General features: G+C 36.4%; 1 protein-coding gene and 1 pseudogene across 1 annotated transcript in view; one reads left to right on the top strand and one right to left on the bottom strand.

Moving 5' to 3' along the window:
- The window catches only part of Tcea1 (transcription elongation factor A1), a 52062-nt gene that overhangs the window by 18244 nt on the left and 17499 nt on the right, over nt 1-16319 (bottom strand). The window contains exons 3-4 of the mRNA XM_019205565.2: nt 15190-15252; nt 4590-4695 (exon numbers count right to left, since the gene is read on the bottom strand). Coding sequence (XP_019061110.2) covers nt 4590-4695; nt 15190-15252 — 169 coding nt within the window. The remainder of the gene's footprint in view (nt 1-4589; nt 4696-15189; nt 15253-16319) is intronic.
- On the top strand, nt 1117-1248 carry LOC117285079 (annotated as a pseudogene).

Genomic DNA, 16319 nt, shown 5'->3' with positions numbered 1-16319 from the left:
ATGGAGAAGGGTTCTTTTCTCCTCACAACCCCACCATTTGTTATTGGTTGATTTCTTCATAGCAGCCATTCTTTGTGGGGTGAGGTGGAATCTCAGTGTTGTTTTTATCTGTATCTCTCGAATGATCAGTGATGTGGAACATTTTTTCATATATTTACTTTCTTTTACTTTGTCTGAGAAATGTCTGTTCATTTCAGATGCCCATTTTTGTATTGGGTCTTTAAATTTGGGGTGTTTTTTTGAATTCTTTATATATTCTAGATAATAGTCCTTTGTCTGAGAAGTAGCTGGTAAAAATTTTTTCCCTCAATTGTGGGTTGTCTCTTAGTTCTGTTGATTGGTTCTTTTGTAGTATAGAAGCTTCGTAATAAGATGAGATCCCAGTTGTTGATTCTTTCTGCTAGTTCCCGTGCTACTGAGGCTTTCTTCATAAAATCTTTTCCTATGCCAATGTCTTCAAGAGTTCTGCCTAACTTATCTTCCAGCAAATTTAGTGACTCTTTTTTAATATTTAGATCTTGGATTTTAGTTTAGTGCATGGTGAAAGATAAGGGTCTAGTTTTAATCTTTGGCAGGTTGATATTCAGTTTTTCCAACACCGTTCATTAAAGAGGCTATCTTGCCTCCAGTGAGGATGGTTTGCTCCTTTGTCAAAGATGAGGTAGCTGAGTACATCTGGAGTTGTTTTTGTATCTTCCAATCTATTCCACTGATCCTCAGGTCTGTTTCTTTGCCAGTACCATGCTGTTTTTAACACAGTGGCTTTGTAGTATAGTTTCAAATTGGGAATTGTTATACCCACTGCCATGTCTCTGTTGCCTAGGATGGATGACTTTTGCTATTCTAGGTCTCTTCTGGGTCCAAATGAATTTTTGGATTATTTTTCCTAGTTCTGTACAGATATATTTTTCGTTCAGAAAATAAGTTGTGGATATTATCCTCTTTATCCCTAAAAGCATCAGTTTGCTAAAAATAAAAGATGTTCTTTCATGTAACCACAGAAAATAACCAGTAAATTTAACAATGGTACAAACTGTACCAACTTTCCTCAAATTCTGTCAACTGTCCCATTAATGATCTTTACAAGTTTTTTTTTCTAATCTAGAACCCAATACAATCGCTTCTCGGCCTTTTGGCTAAGATCAAGTGTAGAACCCAATACAGGTTCAAGTATTACATTTAGTTTTCTTAAAATCTCATTTAAAAATTTGTAGGCTTTACAATTTTTAGCTCATACAAAGAATAGATTTATGTTGTTATTATTGTCTTTGAAATTTTAACAGGTTCACTTTTCCTTTTTTTGTCTTCTATAAAAGGCTGAAAGATGCTCAGAGAAATGGTCAACTCCAGGGCTGGAGCCAGGAAGATAGACCAAAATACCAGTATCTTGTAGTTGCAGAATGTAAGAGAATGATCAAAATACTGAAGTGGACTTTCCAAAAGAAGCCAGAAACCAGTATGTTGGGAAAGTCTACCAATCTTTCCAGCTAATGGGGTTTTTCAGTATAGATTTAATAGTGCTATGAAGTTCCCAGATGCTTTCATATTCAAGTTTTTATTAAAGTGTTAATATTCTCCTGCAGTCAATAGTGTTTTTCCCTCCATCATTCACTAGTCAGACCCAAATCTAAAAGTCATTGTGATGTTTGCCTCTCCCACCTCGCCCTCACCTGCTGTAACAGCTAAGGTTTTACTTTTGAACTTTAGTCCCATCTTCTGTCTCTCAGTCTTCTGCATTACTGCCCAAGTTCTCCTCCTCAAACACAAATCTCCTTGTGCAACTTCATGTGACTGGGTCCATGCCAATCCTCTGCAGGCTCACCGTTTCTTAGTACTGCAGAGCATGAAACCACTAAACTCCCTCGCATGTTCTGAGCTACCCTTGACACAGAGGAAAGGATCTGAATGCTCTCCCCGACAAGTTTCAGTTTCACCCACTCAGTATTGATGCTCTTGTCATTAACCTGATTGACCCTCCTCAAAGATCCTTCATACCCAGTGAGGCACTTATGCACTACATGTCTTTGTCCTTATTCCCCTGTATTATAAATTCAGATTTACTAGTGTCCTTGACTCTGCCTTTTATTTCTGTGCCCTGTAGCTACCATCATGAGGACATGTTGGAAATGAAACTAGAAATCCAGTTTCACAAATTCATCCTTATTTTTCGGAAAATAATGTAAAAATTCCAAAATCAAAATTGAAAAAATATTTTAACAGAAAAATAAATTTATATAACTTCCTTAAATTATTACATGAATATACTGCTTTTAACATCTCTGTATTTTTATACTCCATCATGTTTCACAGACAGTAAATATGTAGACCTTATTTTTAATCCTTTATTTTAATAAGCTATTGACTTTATAAAGTAGTTTACCCTTTGCATGGTATCTAAAGTTGCTATTTGTGCCTACCCTATTGACCTTTCATCCCATTCTACCACCTTAGAATATCTCAGAATCCACTTCAAAATTTAATTTTAAAAGAATATTAAAAAAAGTTTCATTGTTTAGTTTAGGATTTTGTTGTTATTTTTAAGATAGGGTCTCCCGCTACATAGTTCAGGGAGCAAACTCACTATGTACCCCAGGCTGGCCTCAAACTTGTGGTTATTCTCATGCTGTATCTCCCAACTGCTGAGACTGAAAGTGTGCGCCACCATACCTGGCTTACTGTTTAGTTTTGATCACTGAATGTATATCTTTTATTGTATTTGTTGAAAGAAAAAACTTATTTCTGCTTGCTTATTCCATGTCATCTTAAAGGCATTTAAACAGGTTTATGCAGAATGATTTAATGAATATCTACTATAGTCCTCCATAGGAAAATGAATTTCATATAATTGAAGACATTTATGAAAAGAATTAAGGATGTACTTCCAATTAGCATTGTTCAGCTTTAGATTGGAATATGTTCAAGATGGTGTTCCAGTGCTAATTACAAGGCACAGTGACTTCCTTCAGCATGCTCTGCATATTTATTGAACAAATGAAAAATTAGCAATGACACAATTACTTTTTTTTTTTTTTTTTGGTACCAGGGATTGAACTCAGGTCCTTGTGCTTGCAAGGCGGGCCACCGAACCACTGAGCTAAATCCCCGGCCCCTGACACAATTACTTTTGAATCTTAAAACTGTACACATTCACATACTTTCTGCTTTACTTTTATTGTCAGTTTATCCTACTTTATTATAGAAATAGAGAAAAGAAACTGAAAATTTGTGCACTTCTTTCATATGGTGTTTAGGAATCTATATATACTATATGTATGTTTGTTTCTTTTTTTTTTTTCTTTTTGGTACTGGGGATCGAACTTTGGCCCCTGCACTACACTGTATGTAGAAAGTTAGTTATATGCTCTATTTAACAAGTGAAACAAGTAGGGATAAAGTGGGTAAAAGGATAGTATTTTCTTCTATCATAATAATAACTTATAAGTATATACAAGTAGAAGAGTCAGAAAAAATCACAATTTTGTGAGCTAGGAATGGTGGCATGCTTGTGGTCCCAGGTACTCAGGAAGTTGAGGCAGGATGATCACAAGATGGAGTCTAGCCTGATCAATTTAGCAACACTGTCTAAAGTTGGGGGTGGGGTGGGTGTCCCTGGGGATGTAGCTCACTATGAAAGCCATGGAATTCAACTCTCCAGTACTAAAAGGGGGAAAAAAAAAGAAAAGGAAAACACAATTTTGCAACTATCATTTTGTGAAGACTTAGTTTTGGTTAAAAAAAAAAGTCAGTAGATACAAAATTGAGGGAAGAGGTGCTAAGAAAGTACAAAATGGTTTTATAATCTTAAAGTATCTTCCACAAAACACTATTTCTTACAAAAAGAAACTATATAGTGTACACGTTCACTGGATATCATACCTTGAAAAGAATATAACACATAAACTGGGTGTGGTGGCGCACGCCTGTAATCCCAGCACTCGGTAGGCTGAGGCAGGAGGATCACTGTGAGTTTGAGACCAGCCTGGGCTACATAGTAAGTTCTAGGTCAGTCTCAACTACATAGTGAGACCCTGTCTCAAAAAACCAAAAAAAAAATTTCAAAAAGTATGCATAATTTTTCTCTTCCAAAAGAAATTCTTAATGAGCTTATCCTGTTAAGTGTGTCAGAAGTCAAAAAAGCTTAATTTATTAGCCTGAAAAGTAACTTGTAAGGAGATTAACATGTTCATGCTAGGGCCGAATATGTATGAGTGTCCCACAGGACACCCATCCCATGGGGCTGAACCATGAACCAGCAGCAGGAATCTGTTAAACTGATCCCTTAACTTACCACCTATCTATCTACCCCCTGGTTTTCTTCATTTCTATTTTTCGAGACAGGCTCTTACAATATAGGTCAGGCTGGCCTTGAACTCACTATGTATATCCCAGGTTGGCCTTGAACTTGTGGTGAACCTTCTGCCTCAGCCCCCTCCGAAGTGTAGAACTACAGGCATGCACCACCACACCTGGCTTTCCTTCACCTTTATTAGGAAGCACTGACTTCAGTACATCCATAGGGGAAAAAAATACAACTATCACTCAAACAAACCAGAATGTCATAAATAAATGTAAAGGAAGATCAATTATACCTAATAACTTCTTCCAGGATTTGATGAGAGACTTTGCTAAAGATGTAACTTCTTCATCTGTACTCTGCTTGCGAATAGCATTAACGGACATTCCAATTCTTGTGGACTGCAAGGCAACAACAAAAAAATTTGTACACCAATTATTTTTAAAATGTAGTATTTTATACTTCTTTCTTTCTCAGATTCCCGTTTTTTAGAATGAAACTTCAATTATTTGAATTCTTACAATAGCATCCTACAGACAAGTTACATGCTCCTTTACATCAAACACTGGATTCATCAATGCTCTACCACTGAGATCTGCAAACCTGCAATGTGCTACTGTAATAAGGCCAGCACTAACTAGTGAAATAAGATCAGCTGTCCACAAAAGAGAAGTGAAAATAAAGTATAAAATGTACTTGTATACAAGGCAAGCTGAAACCAGTCATGCACCTGTTTCTCTACATTTTTCTACCTATATTACTTTATAAAGTACCTGATATAACTTATAATGAAGTCATTCAAACAAAAACTGCCACCTACAGAGGCTTAAAACTTATTCTGAGGGTCTGTAATAGAAAATGGCTAAGAGATATTAAAATGGACTGAAAGAATATAGATATCACTTATCATATGGGAAATAATGTTCCTACAGGTATACTGGGAACATCCATATTTATTAATTTTCCTAAAATCTCTTCAAATTTGAGAGGACTATCCTTATTTTTTGCTGTTGTTGTTGTCCTTTTTTGGTACCTCGGGGATCAAACTCAGGACCTTCCACTTGCCAGCAGGCGCAGGGCCACAGAATTACATCTGTGGTTCTATCCCTATTTTTAAAGATAAGCAAAGTTTATATACCAATAGATAACTTGCCCAGCATTCACCATTAACTAACTGGCAAAGCTAGGATCTTTTTTTTGGGTACATCAAACTTGGGACCTTTTCCTTGCAAGGCAGGCAAGGCGGAACCTTTGAGCTAACTCCCTGGCCCCAAAGCTGGGATCTTAATCTAAGTTTGGCCACCTTCAGAGTCCTTGCTCTTTTCAACTCATTCATGATTTTCAAAATGGGCTCAAAGAACACAAAAGCTATAGCAGCCCAATTATGGACCATAATTTTTTTTTAAATAGTAAATTATTTAATAAGTTGTCGTTGTTAGTAGGCACTCTTTCAAAAAGATATGATCTATAGAAGAAAAAAACAAAAGAAATTCTTAATGGTTAAAAAGAGAACCCCCGGGCCGGGGATTTAGCTCAGTGGTTCCGCCACCTGCCTCGCAAGCACAAGGACCCAAGTTCAAACCCCGGTACCAAAATAAATAAATAAATAAGTAAGTAAGTAAAATAAAAAGCAAACCCCTGCTGCAAGCTTTGAGACAGAAAAATAAATAGATACTAAGGGTTTTCTTCTAAATCATTCAACTATCAGCAAAAAAGATTCATGACAAAGTTTTGTTAAGAATTTAGAATATGGGTTGACCAGAGTGTCTTGTGTTACTTTTCTGGGAAACTTAAACAAAGTAGGTAGGGTTCAATAAAAGAAAACTAAGAGGATCCCACAATATTAAAGGCTCAAAATTGTTTGGAATTAACAAAGTCTTCTAGAAGAAAACCTATTTTTTGAAAAATGAAAAAACTGATTAGAAGTATTAACGTAGTCCTGAAGCTTAAGACTAACACTGACTGGCAAAGAAAATGGCATTTTAGGAAAGGCATGAAGGAAAGCAAAGGTATTAAGGACAAGATGAATAAATTGTATGCTGTTCAGTGATTGACTGCTCTGTAATTATTACATGATGTTTTCATTTAAGTCAGTTATTATCTCACTTAGCACTAATGAAAATTCATACTGATAAAAAACACGTAAACTATAATAAACATGTTTACCTAAGGAAGAAGTTAACCAGTCAAAATAAGAAATTAAGCTAATAAGGTAAAGTAAAAAATAATATTTGAGGTGTTTCTTTTTCCTTTAGGGCATACTCCGGGGCAAATGGAAGAAAGTACACAGAAGGAAAGATTAGGAAGCTATTTACTTGGATAACCAAGTCTGAATTTGCTTCTAAAAATTCTTTACACTACAGAAATTTTTCCTAAAATTAGTAATGCTAAAATTTATAATAGGTGAGCTTATAAGAGTGCACAAGAATGCTAACACCTGTGGGGTTAAAAGCTTTCTTGACTGCACGACTAACAAAAGTTTTAAAGAGGAACTTCCATATAACTGGGAAACTCTAGTAGAGAAATTATGCTTCTACATCACATATATAGAAAGTCGCTACCTTGGAAATATAGAGAGTGCAACAGATTAAGCAGACTCGGAGAATCAACTGCATACTGATGGTAAAGCAGAAAAGAACGAATAACAAAATCAAGTTCCTTTTGGCCAGGTGTGGTGGCACATGCCTGTAATCCCAGCACTTCTGAGGCTGAGGCAGGAGGATTGCTGTGAGTTTGAGACCAACCTGGGCTACACAGTGAGTTCCAGGTCAGTCTCAACTACATAGTGAGACCCTGTCTCAAAAAACAAAACAAATCAAGTTACTTTAACATTACCAAAAACAAGTAGATTGGCGTACTCTAGGAAAAAAATCTCTTTCCTGATCACTCATGAGTTTTTGCCATGACGTGAAAGTAACAACTAAATTTTAAGGTAAAGACAGTGAGTTCGGTCAGTCTCAACTACATAGTGAGACCCTGTCTCAAAAAACAAAACAAATCAAGTTACTTTAACATTACCAAAAACAAGTAGATTGGCGTACTCTAGGAAAAAAATCTCTTTCCTGATCACTCATGAGTTTTTGCCATGACGTGAAAGTAACAACTAAATTTTAAGGTAAAGAGCATAAAACATTGTCAAAATGCCAGGTGTGGTGGCACATGCCTGTAATCCCAGCACTCGGGAGGCTGAGGCAGGAGGATCGCTGTGAGTTCGAGACCAGCCTGGGCTACACAGTGAGTTCCAGGTCAGTCTCAACTACATAGTGAGACCATGTCTCAAAAAAACAAAAACAAAACACAAAACAAAACATTGTCAAAAAATTAAAGACCTAAACAAGTGAAAAGAAATCCCATCCAGAACTGGAAAACTTAAAGTCCTGAAGATCACAATACTAATCAAGCCAAACAATAATTCAATGCAATTTGTATGTGAATCTGTCCTTTTGAAGAAACTGGCAAACTTATCTTACAGTTCAGGTAGAAATAGATGGGACCCCAAACAGCCAAAACAATCCAGGGGAAGAAGATCAAAGTTGGAGAACTTAATCCCAAATTTCAAAACCTACTGCAAAACTATAGTAATCAAGATGTGTGATACCAATATAAGGAGAAACATGCAGATAAATGGAATAGATTTAAGACGAAAAATAGGTTGTGGTGGGGCCGGGGATTTAACTCAGTGGTTCTGCCACCTGTCTCATGGACCCAAGTTTGATCCCCAGTACCAAAAAAAAACACCTCCCCACAAAAAACTTGTGAAAGTACATGCCTGCAATCTCTGCACTAGGGAGGCTGAGGCAAGAGGATCTCCGCTGAGTTCAAGGCCAGCTTGGGCTATATAGTGAGTTCAAGGCCAGTCTGAACTCACAGTGAGACCCTGTCTCTCAAAAAAGAAAAAAGATTTTTAAAATAACCCTTTACATTTTTCATCAATTGATTTTAGATAAGAATATCAAGACAATTCACATTATTACTAACAAATGATGCTGGAACAATTAGATATCTATAATGTCAAAGAATGAACTTTTACCCTTTTCCTTACACCACACAAAAATTAACTCAAAAGTGAATATGAGTACATTTTTATGAACTTCTATTAAGTAATAGTTTCTTAAATATGACACCCAAAGGGCTGGGGATTTAGCTCAGTAGTGATGCAGCCTGCCTTGCAACCGGCAGGACCGGAGTTCCACTCTCAGTCACGAAAAAAAAGAGTTGGTAAGGATGTACAGAAACCACAACACTTACTGCTACTGGAAATGTAAAATGGTGCAGCTGTTTGGGAAAGGTCTGGTAAGTTGTCAAAATGTTAAACATAGTGGGCTGGAGATTTAGCTCAGTGGTACTGCTGCCTGCCTCACAAGTACAAGGACCCAAATTCAACCCCCGGTACCAAAAAAAAAAAAAAGTTAAACATAGTTAATGCACCACTCAGAAATTCTGTTGGAGATCTACACAAGAGCAACAAAACCATACATTCACTTAAACCTGTATGTGTACACATAAGCCACATGATTCATAACAACCAAATACAAACCCAAATGTCCCTAAGATGACAAAGAAATAAATGTAGTATCCATATAATGGAATATTGTATTATTCACCCATAAAAAGGAACAGAGTTCTGCTATACACTGCAAATAGGAAGAACCTTGAAAACATGCTAAGTGAAAGGAGCCAGACATATAAAGTTACAAATTGTAATGATTCCATTTATATAAACTTTACAGAATACGAAACTCTCCATATAAACAGATAGTAGATTAGTGGTTGGCTATGGCAAAAAGAGGATGACTAGTTAGGGAGAAATAGTGACTGGTAAAAGATACGGGGTTTCTTTGGGGGATGATGAAATGTTCTAAAATGAATTATGGTAAAAGTAGCCCAACTCTTTGAATTATGGTAAAAAAAAAATCACTGAATTGTACACTTTAAAGGAGTGAATTGTATGGTATGTGCATTATATTCCAATAAAACAGCTAAAAAAAATACAGCTATTTTTATGTCCTTTATCTAAGTTTCATGAAGGCAAGGACTTTGTCTTATTCATCACTATATTCAGCATGTGGAATACCTGGCGCACACACTCTGAATTAATAATTACTGAGTAAATCTACTACATTAAAAAAAATTAGTATCTGTCTTCCTGTTGACTTCCTGACCTTGAACATATACCAATTAACCTTCAACTCTGTCACTGGCTGCACTAATTGTAAAGAACAATGGACTATTCAATTCCCATTTAATATAACCAGTCTGTTACATCCTAACACAACTTACCGTTCTAAGAGAATCAAATCCATCCCTATGCTATTAAGATCCCAATATTTCCCAAACCTATCCTTCTTCCAACACTTCACAGCTGTTACTCATGGGTTAGTAGCTACCATAATAGACACACAGACATCAAAAATTTCCATCACTAGAGAAAAATCTACTGGACAGTACTGCTCCAGAAGATATATCCAACTACCCCTCAGGCATCTGCATGTATCTGTTTCACAGGCATTTCAAATCCTCATGTATCCAAAATTATCCTGTATCACTGTGTCACATTTATTTCTTTCTCATCCCAGCTCCACCTCACATCACCTTTTTTGAATTTTCACATGCTGTTAAGTGGCAGCAGGAACCCAGTCACCCTGGCAAAAATCTCAATCATTCTAAATTCTAAATTCCTCCTTTCCTCTACTACCATCTTACAAGTTGTCCGCACTATCAAAAAAAGTCCTAAAAAAAACAAAACAAAATGAAGTCCTCTTCTTTCCATTTCCACTGCTAATATCTTATTTCAAATCCTTATTACTACTCACCTGAAAAACTGCACTAGTCAGTAAGTCTCCCACTTCTTCCAATGTACAAATGTGATGATCATGCACTCTCCTACCTAATACCTCTTAGTAGTATTGCTCTCAGGATTGCATCCTGCATGCTTCTGTATTTAGCTTGCCATCCCGCCTCTATCTTCAATCCCAAATGTGACTCTCTTTCTTAACCTTTACCTCCAAATACTGTTTCCTTTCTCTTGAGCTCCAAGTTTACCACCTACATAAAAAGCTTTCCTGAGCCTCCCAGAGTAAGTGATCAGATTAACCCCAAAGCACAATTCTCAACCATAATAAAAATTCAAATATTATATAAATACATATGCTTCCCCCAAAAAAGAAGCATTTGAAAGTTAAGAGATCAGTATAAATAAAAACTCTATCCACAAGAGAGAATTACAGGCCAATCTCCCTAATGAACACAGATGCAAAAATTCTCAGTAAGATACTGGCCAACAGAATGCAGCAAATCATCAAAAAGGTTATTCACCATGATTAAGTTGGATTCATCCCAGAGATGCAAGGATGGTTCAATAAATGTAATACACTATTATGAACAGAGCCAAGAACAAAAACCAGTATTCTCAATAGATAAAGCATTTGACAAGGTCCAACATCCATTCATGATTTAAAAACAAAAAACAAAAAACAAAACACACCCTACAGATAATTGGTATAGATGGTGGTTTTTTGTTTGTTTGTTTTTTGGGTACGGGGGATCGAACTCAGGTCTTTGTACTTACGAGGCAGGCAGCAGAACCACTGAGCTAAATCCCTGGCCCGGTATAGATGGTCTTTATCTCAATCTGATAAAAGCCATCTATGACAAACCAATAGTCAAAATATATGAAATGGACAAAAACTGAAAGCTTTCACTCTAAAATCAGGAACAAGGATATCCAGTGTCACTCACCAGTTTTCAAATTAGTTCTGGAAACAGCCAGAGCAATTAGACAAGAGAAAGAAATAAAATGAATAAGGATAGGAAAGGAAGAAGTTAAACTACCATTATTTGCAGATGACATGATACTCTACATAGAAGGGCACCAAAACTCCACCAAAAGACTTGTATATTTAATAAACAAATTCAGTAGCTTAGCTGGATACAAAGTCATCACTCAAAAATCAACAGTTTTCCTATACACAGATAACAAACTCAATGACAGAGAAATCAGGGAAATACCTTCTACAAACAACTGAAATACCTAGAAATCAATCTAGTAAAAGACCTCTACAATGAAAACTACAGTACTCTAAAACAGGAGACTGAAGAGGTTATCAGAAAATGGAAAGACATCCCTTGTTCCTTGATAGGAAGAACCAAATTAGTGAAAATGGCCATACTTCCAAAACTGTTATTCAGATTTAATGCAATTCTGATCAAAATTCCTACTTACCAGGCAGGAGCAGCTCCACTAGCAACCCTAGACTCCCCTTCCTATCTTTCACCATGCACCAACCTAAAATCAAAATGAATCAAAGATCCACACACTAAAACAGAAACACTAAATCTGCTGGAAGTAAGGGGTTGAGGGGATGAGATAAAATTTATTTTTAAATCAATCAATCAATCAATCTGCTGAAAGAACAGGCAGAACACTTAAGGACATAGAAGTAGGAAAAGATTTCATGAACAAAACCCAGAGCACAGGAAATACAACAAAGAATAAACAACTGGGACCTCATTTTATTAAAAAGCTTTGGCACACCTGCCTTGCAAGCGCAAGGACCTGAGTTCGATCCCCAGAACCAAAAAAAAGCTTTTGCACAGCAAGAGAAACTACCAACAGAGTCAAGAGACAACCTACAGTGTGAGAAAAAATTTTTATCAGCTATTCATCAAAGATCTACTATCTAGAATATATAAAGAACTTAAAAAAATCAGACCTCCCAAATTGAACAACCCAATCCAAAAATGGGCATCTAAAAATGAACAGACACTTCTCAGATGAAGAAATGGAAAAGGTAAATACATGAAAAAATGTTCAACATCACTGGTCATTCTAGAGATATACATTAAAACAATGCTGAAATTCCATTTTACTCTAGAAAGAATTGCTGCTGTCAAGAAATCAACCAAAAACAAATGCTGGAAGGGCTGTGGGGAAAAAGGAACCCTTTTCCACTGTTGGTGGGTGTGCAGACTGGTGCAACCACTGTCGAAATCAGTGTAGGGATTTCTCAAAAACTATCACTGAGGTTCCATTTGACCCAGCTATTCTCCTCCTTGGTATCTTCCCAGAAGAATTAAAAGCATCATACTGCAGCGATATATGTACATCCATGTTTATAGTGGCACAGTCTGTAACAGCTAAATTTTGGAAATAGCCCAAAAGCCCGTTAACTAATGAGTAGATAAAGCTATGGTTTTTCTTTTATACAATGAAGTACTATTCTGCCATAAATGATGAGCTTCAGACATTTACAGCTAAATAGATGGACCTTGAGAGCATACTCTTAAGTGAAATAAATCAGACATACGTTTAAAGACCATACTGTTTCTCCAATATGACAAATCAAAAGTGGAAATAAGGACTAAAATGCATAATAGATACTGGAAAATGGGAAGAAAATGTTCAAATGGGAAGGGGAACAAGGGAGGAAGGAAGGAGAAAGGAAGGAAGGAAGGACAAGAATAAAAGGAGAAAATCGAAGGAAACAATGGAAACAAAGCTTTTGTACATAGGGAGGGGATGGCGCTTGAGGGAGGAATGGGAAAAAAGAGGTGGGATGTATCATGTACAGGGGCAAATTCCCTATGGTGAGTGTTATCATTATGTATGCCTAAAATATACCAATAAATGTTTTGCTATTAAAACATACACAGTATCCAACCTCTGCACTCACTATAACGCTATTCATATCTCTTAAATACCTGCTGACATTACTAAATTGTTTTTGATGTGGTTTTACCCACAAAGCCCTGGCAGGATAATCCCTGTGTGGAGGACTAACACCTAGGTGAGTAAAGTACTGTCTCAAAAGAAAGTTTATTATCACAATTGATTTACAAAACAAGTTACTGATCCCTGGTCAGAAACCTAAAGTGAGAAGTAAGTAATTCATAACTTGCTTCCTTTCTCTTTCTTGAATCTATCTATCTTTAGAAGAGTTTGTTGCTTTTATTTTTTATTTATTTACTTTTTGGTACCAGGGATTAAACTTGGGTCCCTGCACTTGCAAGGTAGGCAGCAGAACCTGAGCTAAATCCCTGGAAGATTTCATTTTTTTGTGGGCTGCTGCCCGCCCGCCATACTGGCTATCAAACTCAGGACCTTGTGTTTGACAGGCAGGTGCCGTGCTGCTGAGCCATAGCCCCAGCCTGAGGAGTTCTTAACCTACTTTTTTCTTTTCTTTCTCACCATGAATGACTCTCTTTAGCAGTATGGTGATGTTTATGGACTTCCTTCTCTTCAAATGTGTTAACTAAGACATATAGGTGGATTAAAGGAAACCAACTATATAAATCTAATTATAAAATATTTTAGAGGCCAGAGATTTGGCTCAGTGGTTTCGCCACCTGCCTTGCAAGGGTAAGGGTCCAAGTTTGATCCAAGATACCAAAAAAAAAATTTTTTTTAAATGGGGCTGGGGATTTAGCTCAGTGGTTCCACTACCTGCTTCACAAGCGCAAGGTACTGAGTTCGATTCCTGGTACAAAAAAGTAAAATAAAATGAAATAAAATAAATGTAATACAGTAATGTACCTGTTTCCTGATCAAAATATTAAATAAGATCTAACATAAGGTATAAGAGCACCATTATGATAAGCAAAAATTGATTTTAATACATCTGTAACTGCAGTTAACTAAGGTTAAAATATTTCTGATTTCTTTTGGTTATGGCCATAAATACTGTTAATGCAACTGTAGTGTACCACAATGATGATTAAAAGAAATGTTTGATTTCAGTTAGATATTAGTGAAAATAAACACTTCTTTTTTCCCCAAACAAGTTCACATACTCATGTGACTCAAACAGAAATATTAAGGAAGACATTCAAGGATCAATAGGATATCTCTAATAAAAAAGAGACAGATTCATGTTATTGACTGTATTTACTTTTGTCTTTAACATTTTGATTTTTAATAAAGCTGTATGTATATATACATGTATGGATGTATTGTGGTACTAAGAACTGAACCTACAATGAGCCGGTGCACTGAGCTACATCCTCAGCCCCATTTTATTTTTATTTTAGAAACATATCTACATCAATAAATTGTCCAGACTGAGTTTGAACTTGCAATTCTCCTGTCTTGGCCTTTCACAGTGCTAGAATTACTACAGGTATGGGCCACCACACCATGCTTTAATGTTTCAATCTTGATGGAACAAAAAAGAGACTTCAATACTAAATCTATATAACGTCTACTAGGCGTCCCATTGTATACATGCTTGGCTAGTAATTAAAAAAGGAGAATGATATTCTCTCATCTTTACCCAGAAGCTAGATTCAGGCTCGCAGCAGTCACCAAAGACAGACCAAGAAAGTGAAATGCTGGGAGACCAAATCAGGGCCACACGTTCAAAATCTTCTCATATGATTTCACTGCCACTGCCAACCCTAAATTCAAGTTTTATTCTCCTTGAAAAAGATAACAAATTCTTACAATGGCAACTTAGAAGATTATTAATTTATACTGATATCTTAAAAAAAACAAAGAAGTCAGGCTGGGGATTTGGCTCAGTGGTTCTGCCGCAAGGGCCTGAGTTCAATCTCCAGTACCAAAAAAGAAGTTAACCATAAAGGACAGTACTAAATCCTCATACCAGTACTAAAGATGTTTTAGTATTTTACAACAATTACCAATTCACAAACTAATAAAGGGGCCAGGGATTTAGCTCAGTGGCACAGCCATCTGCCTCGCAAACACAAGGACCTGAGTTCGATCCCTGGTACCAAAAAAATAAATAAGTAAATAAAAATAAAAATAAAAAAATGAATACATAGGGCCAAGGACGTAGCTCAGTGGTGCCACACCTGCCTGGCAAGTGTACAAGGTCCTGAGTTCCATCCCTGGTACCAGAAAAAATAAGTAAATAAAACTAATACATATAAGCACATACCTGTAATAATTCCAGAGTCATGGGAATATTCTTAAGCTCTTTCAGCAAATCCAATGCTCCAGCCTATAAAAGAAAAGTTTCATACTGAATTCCTACGACACTAAAGCACAAGGACTAGTCAACTAACTCACGGAACTCTGAGAACAAAAACACATATATACACATACAGTACCTTTCAAATGGGGGTTGAAACGCACCATAAAATCCACTTAAGTTATGACCAGCACTTGTGAACTAATTGACATGTTCTGTTTTGTGACATTTATTTTTCAATAGTATTTGTTTATATGTGTATCCTAATTAGAAATGTAAAATTTCTTACCATGGTAGTATAACATGCCCCAAATTTCCATGAAGAATTCCTGCCTAAGGAAGGAGCCAATCCTGGGAAAATGGGAGATCTGACGTCACATCCCTTCTAGCATTTAACTCAGACAGATGAGGAGTAGAAAAGGGGATTTCTGCTACAATTCCCATAAGGTCTTTCTCTATCTTACTGTCTGTATCTCACAGTCTGTCTGTCATAAACACTGTTATCTGCCTGATTCACACATAGTAAAGAGCGAATTCTGAAAGAAAATTCAAATTAAGATATATGCAAGCCTATCTACTGCCAATTCCCATCTAGTCAAAAGGTCCCAGGCAGATGATGAAAAGGGAACAAAATATGACTCACAGGAAGAATTACAGAAACACCTTAGATTAAAAGAGGAATAAAATTACATGAGAAGCAACAGCACCACCTATAGCTTTTGGCCATATAGTTTAACCTGTTATATATTCACTCATATTTTATCTAACATATTTGCACAATCTCATTGCATTTAAACTACTACTCATTTACTGAATTATATTGGACACATAATCACATATACTAGCAATAAAGAAAATACATGTTTTATTATTCCTTTTTACTTTTATTTGCTGAAATAATTTTTAGACTGAGAATTTTTATTATATATCACCTTTTACATATATAAAATTAAAATATAAGCTGGGCATGGTGGTGCACACCTGTAATCCCAGAACTCAGGAGGCTGAGGCAGGAGGATTGCTGTGAGTTTGAGACCAGCCTGGGCTACACAGTGAGTTCCAGGTCAGTCTCAACTACATAGTGAGATCCTGTCTCA

Source organism: Fukomys damarensis, unplaced genomic scaffold, assembly GCF_012274545.1.
Source record: "Fukomys damarensis isolate Sample0158 unplaced genomic scaffold, DMR_v1.0_HiC HiC_scaffold_5, whole genome shotgun sequence".
In the NCBI taxonomy this organism is placed as follows: Eukaryota; Metazoa; Chordata; class Mammalia; order Rodentia; family Bathyergidae; genus Fukomys; species Fukomys damarensis.
This window is presented reverse-complemented; position numbering and strand designations above follow the sequence as displayed.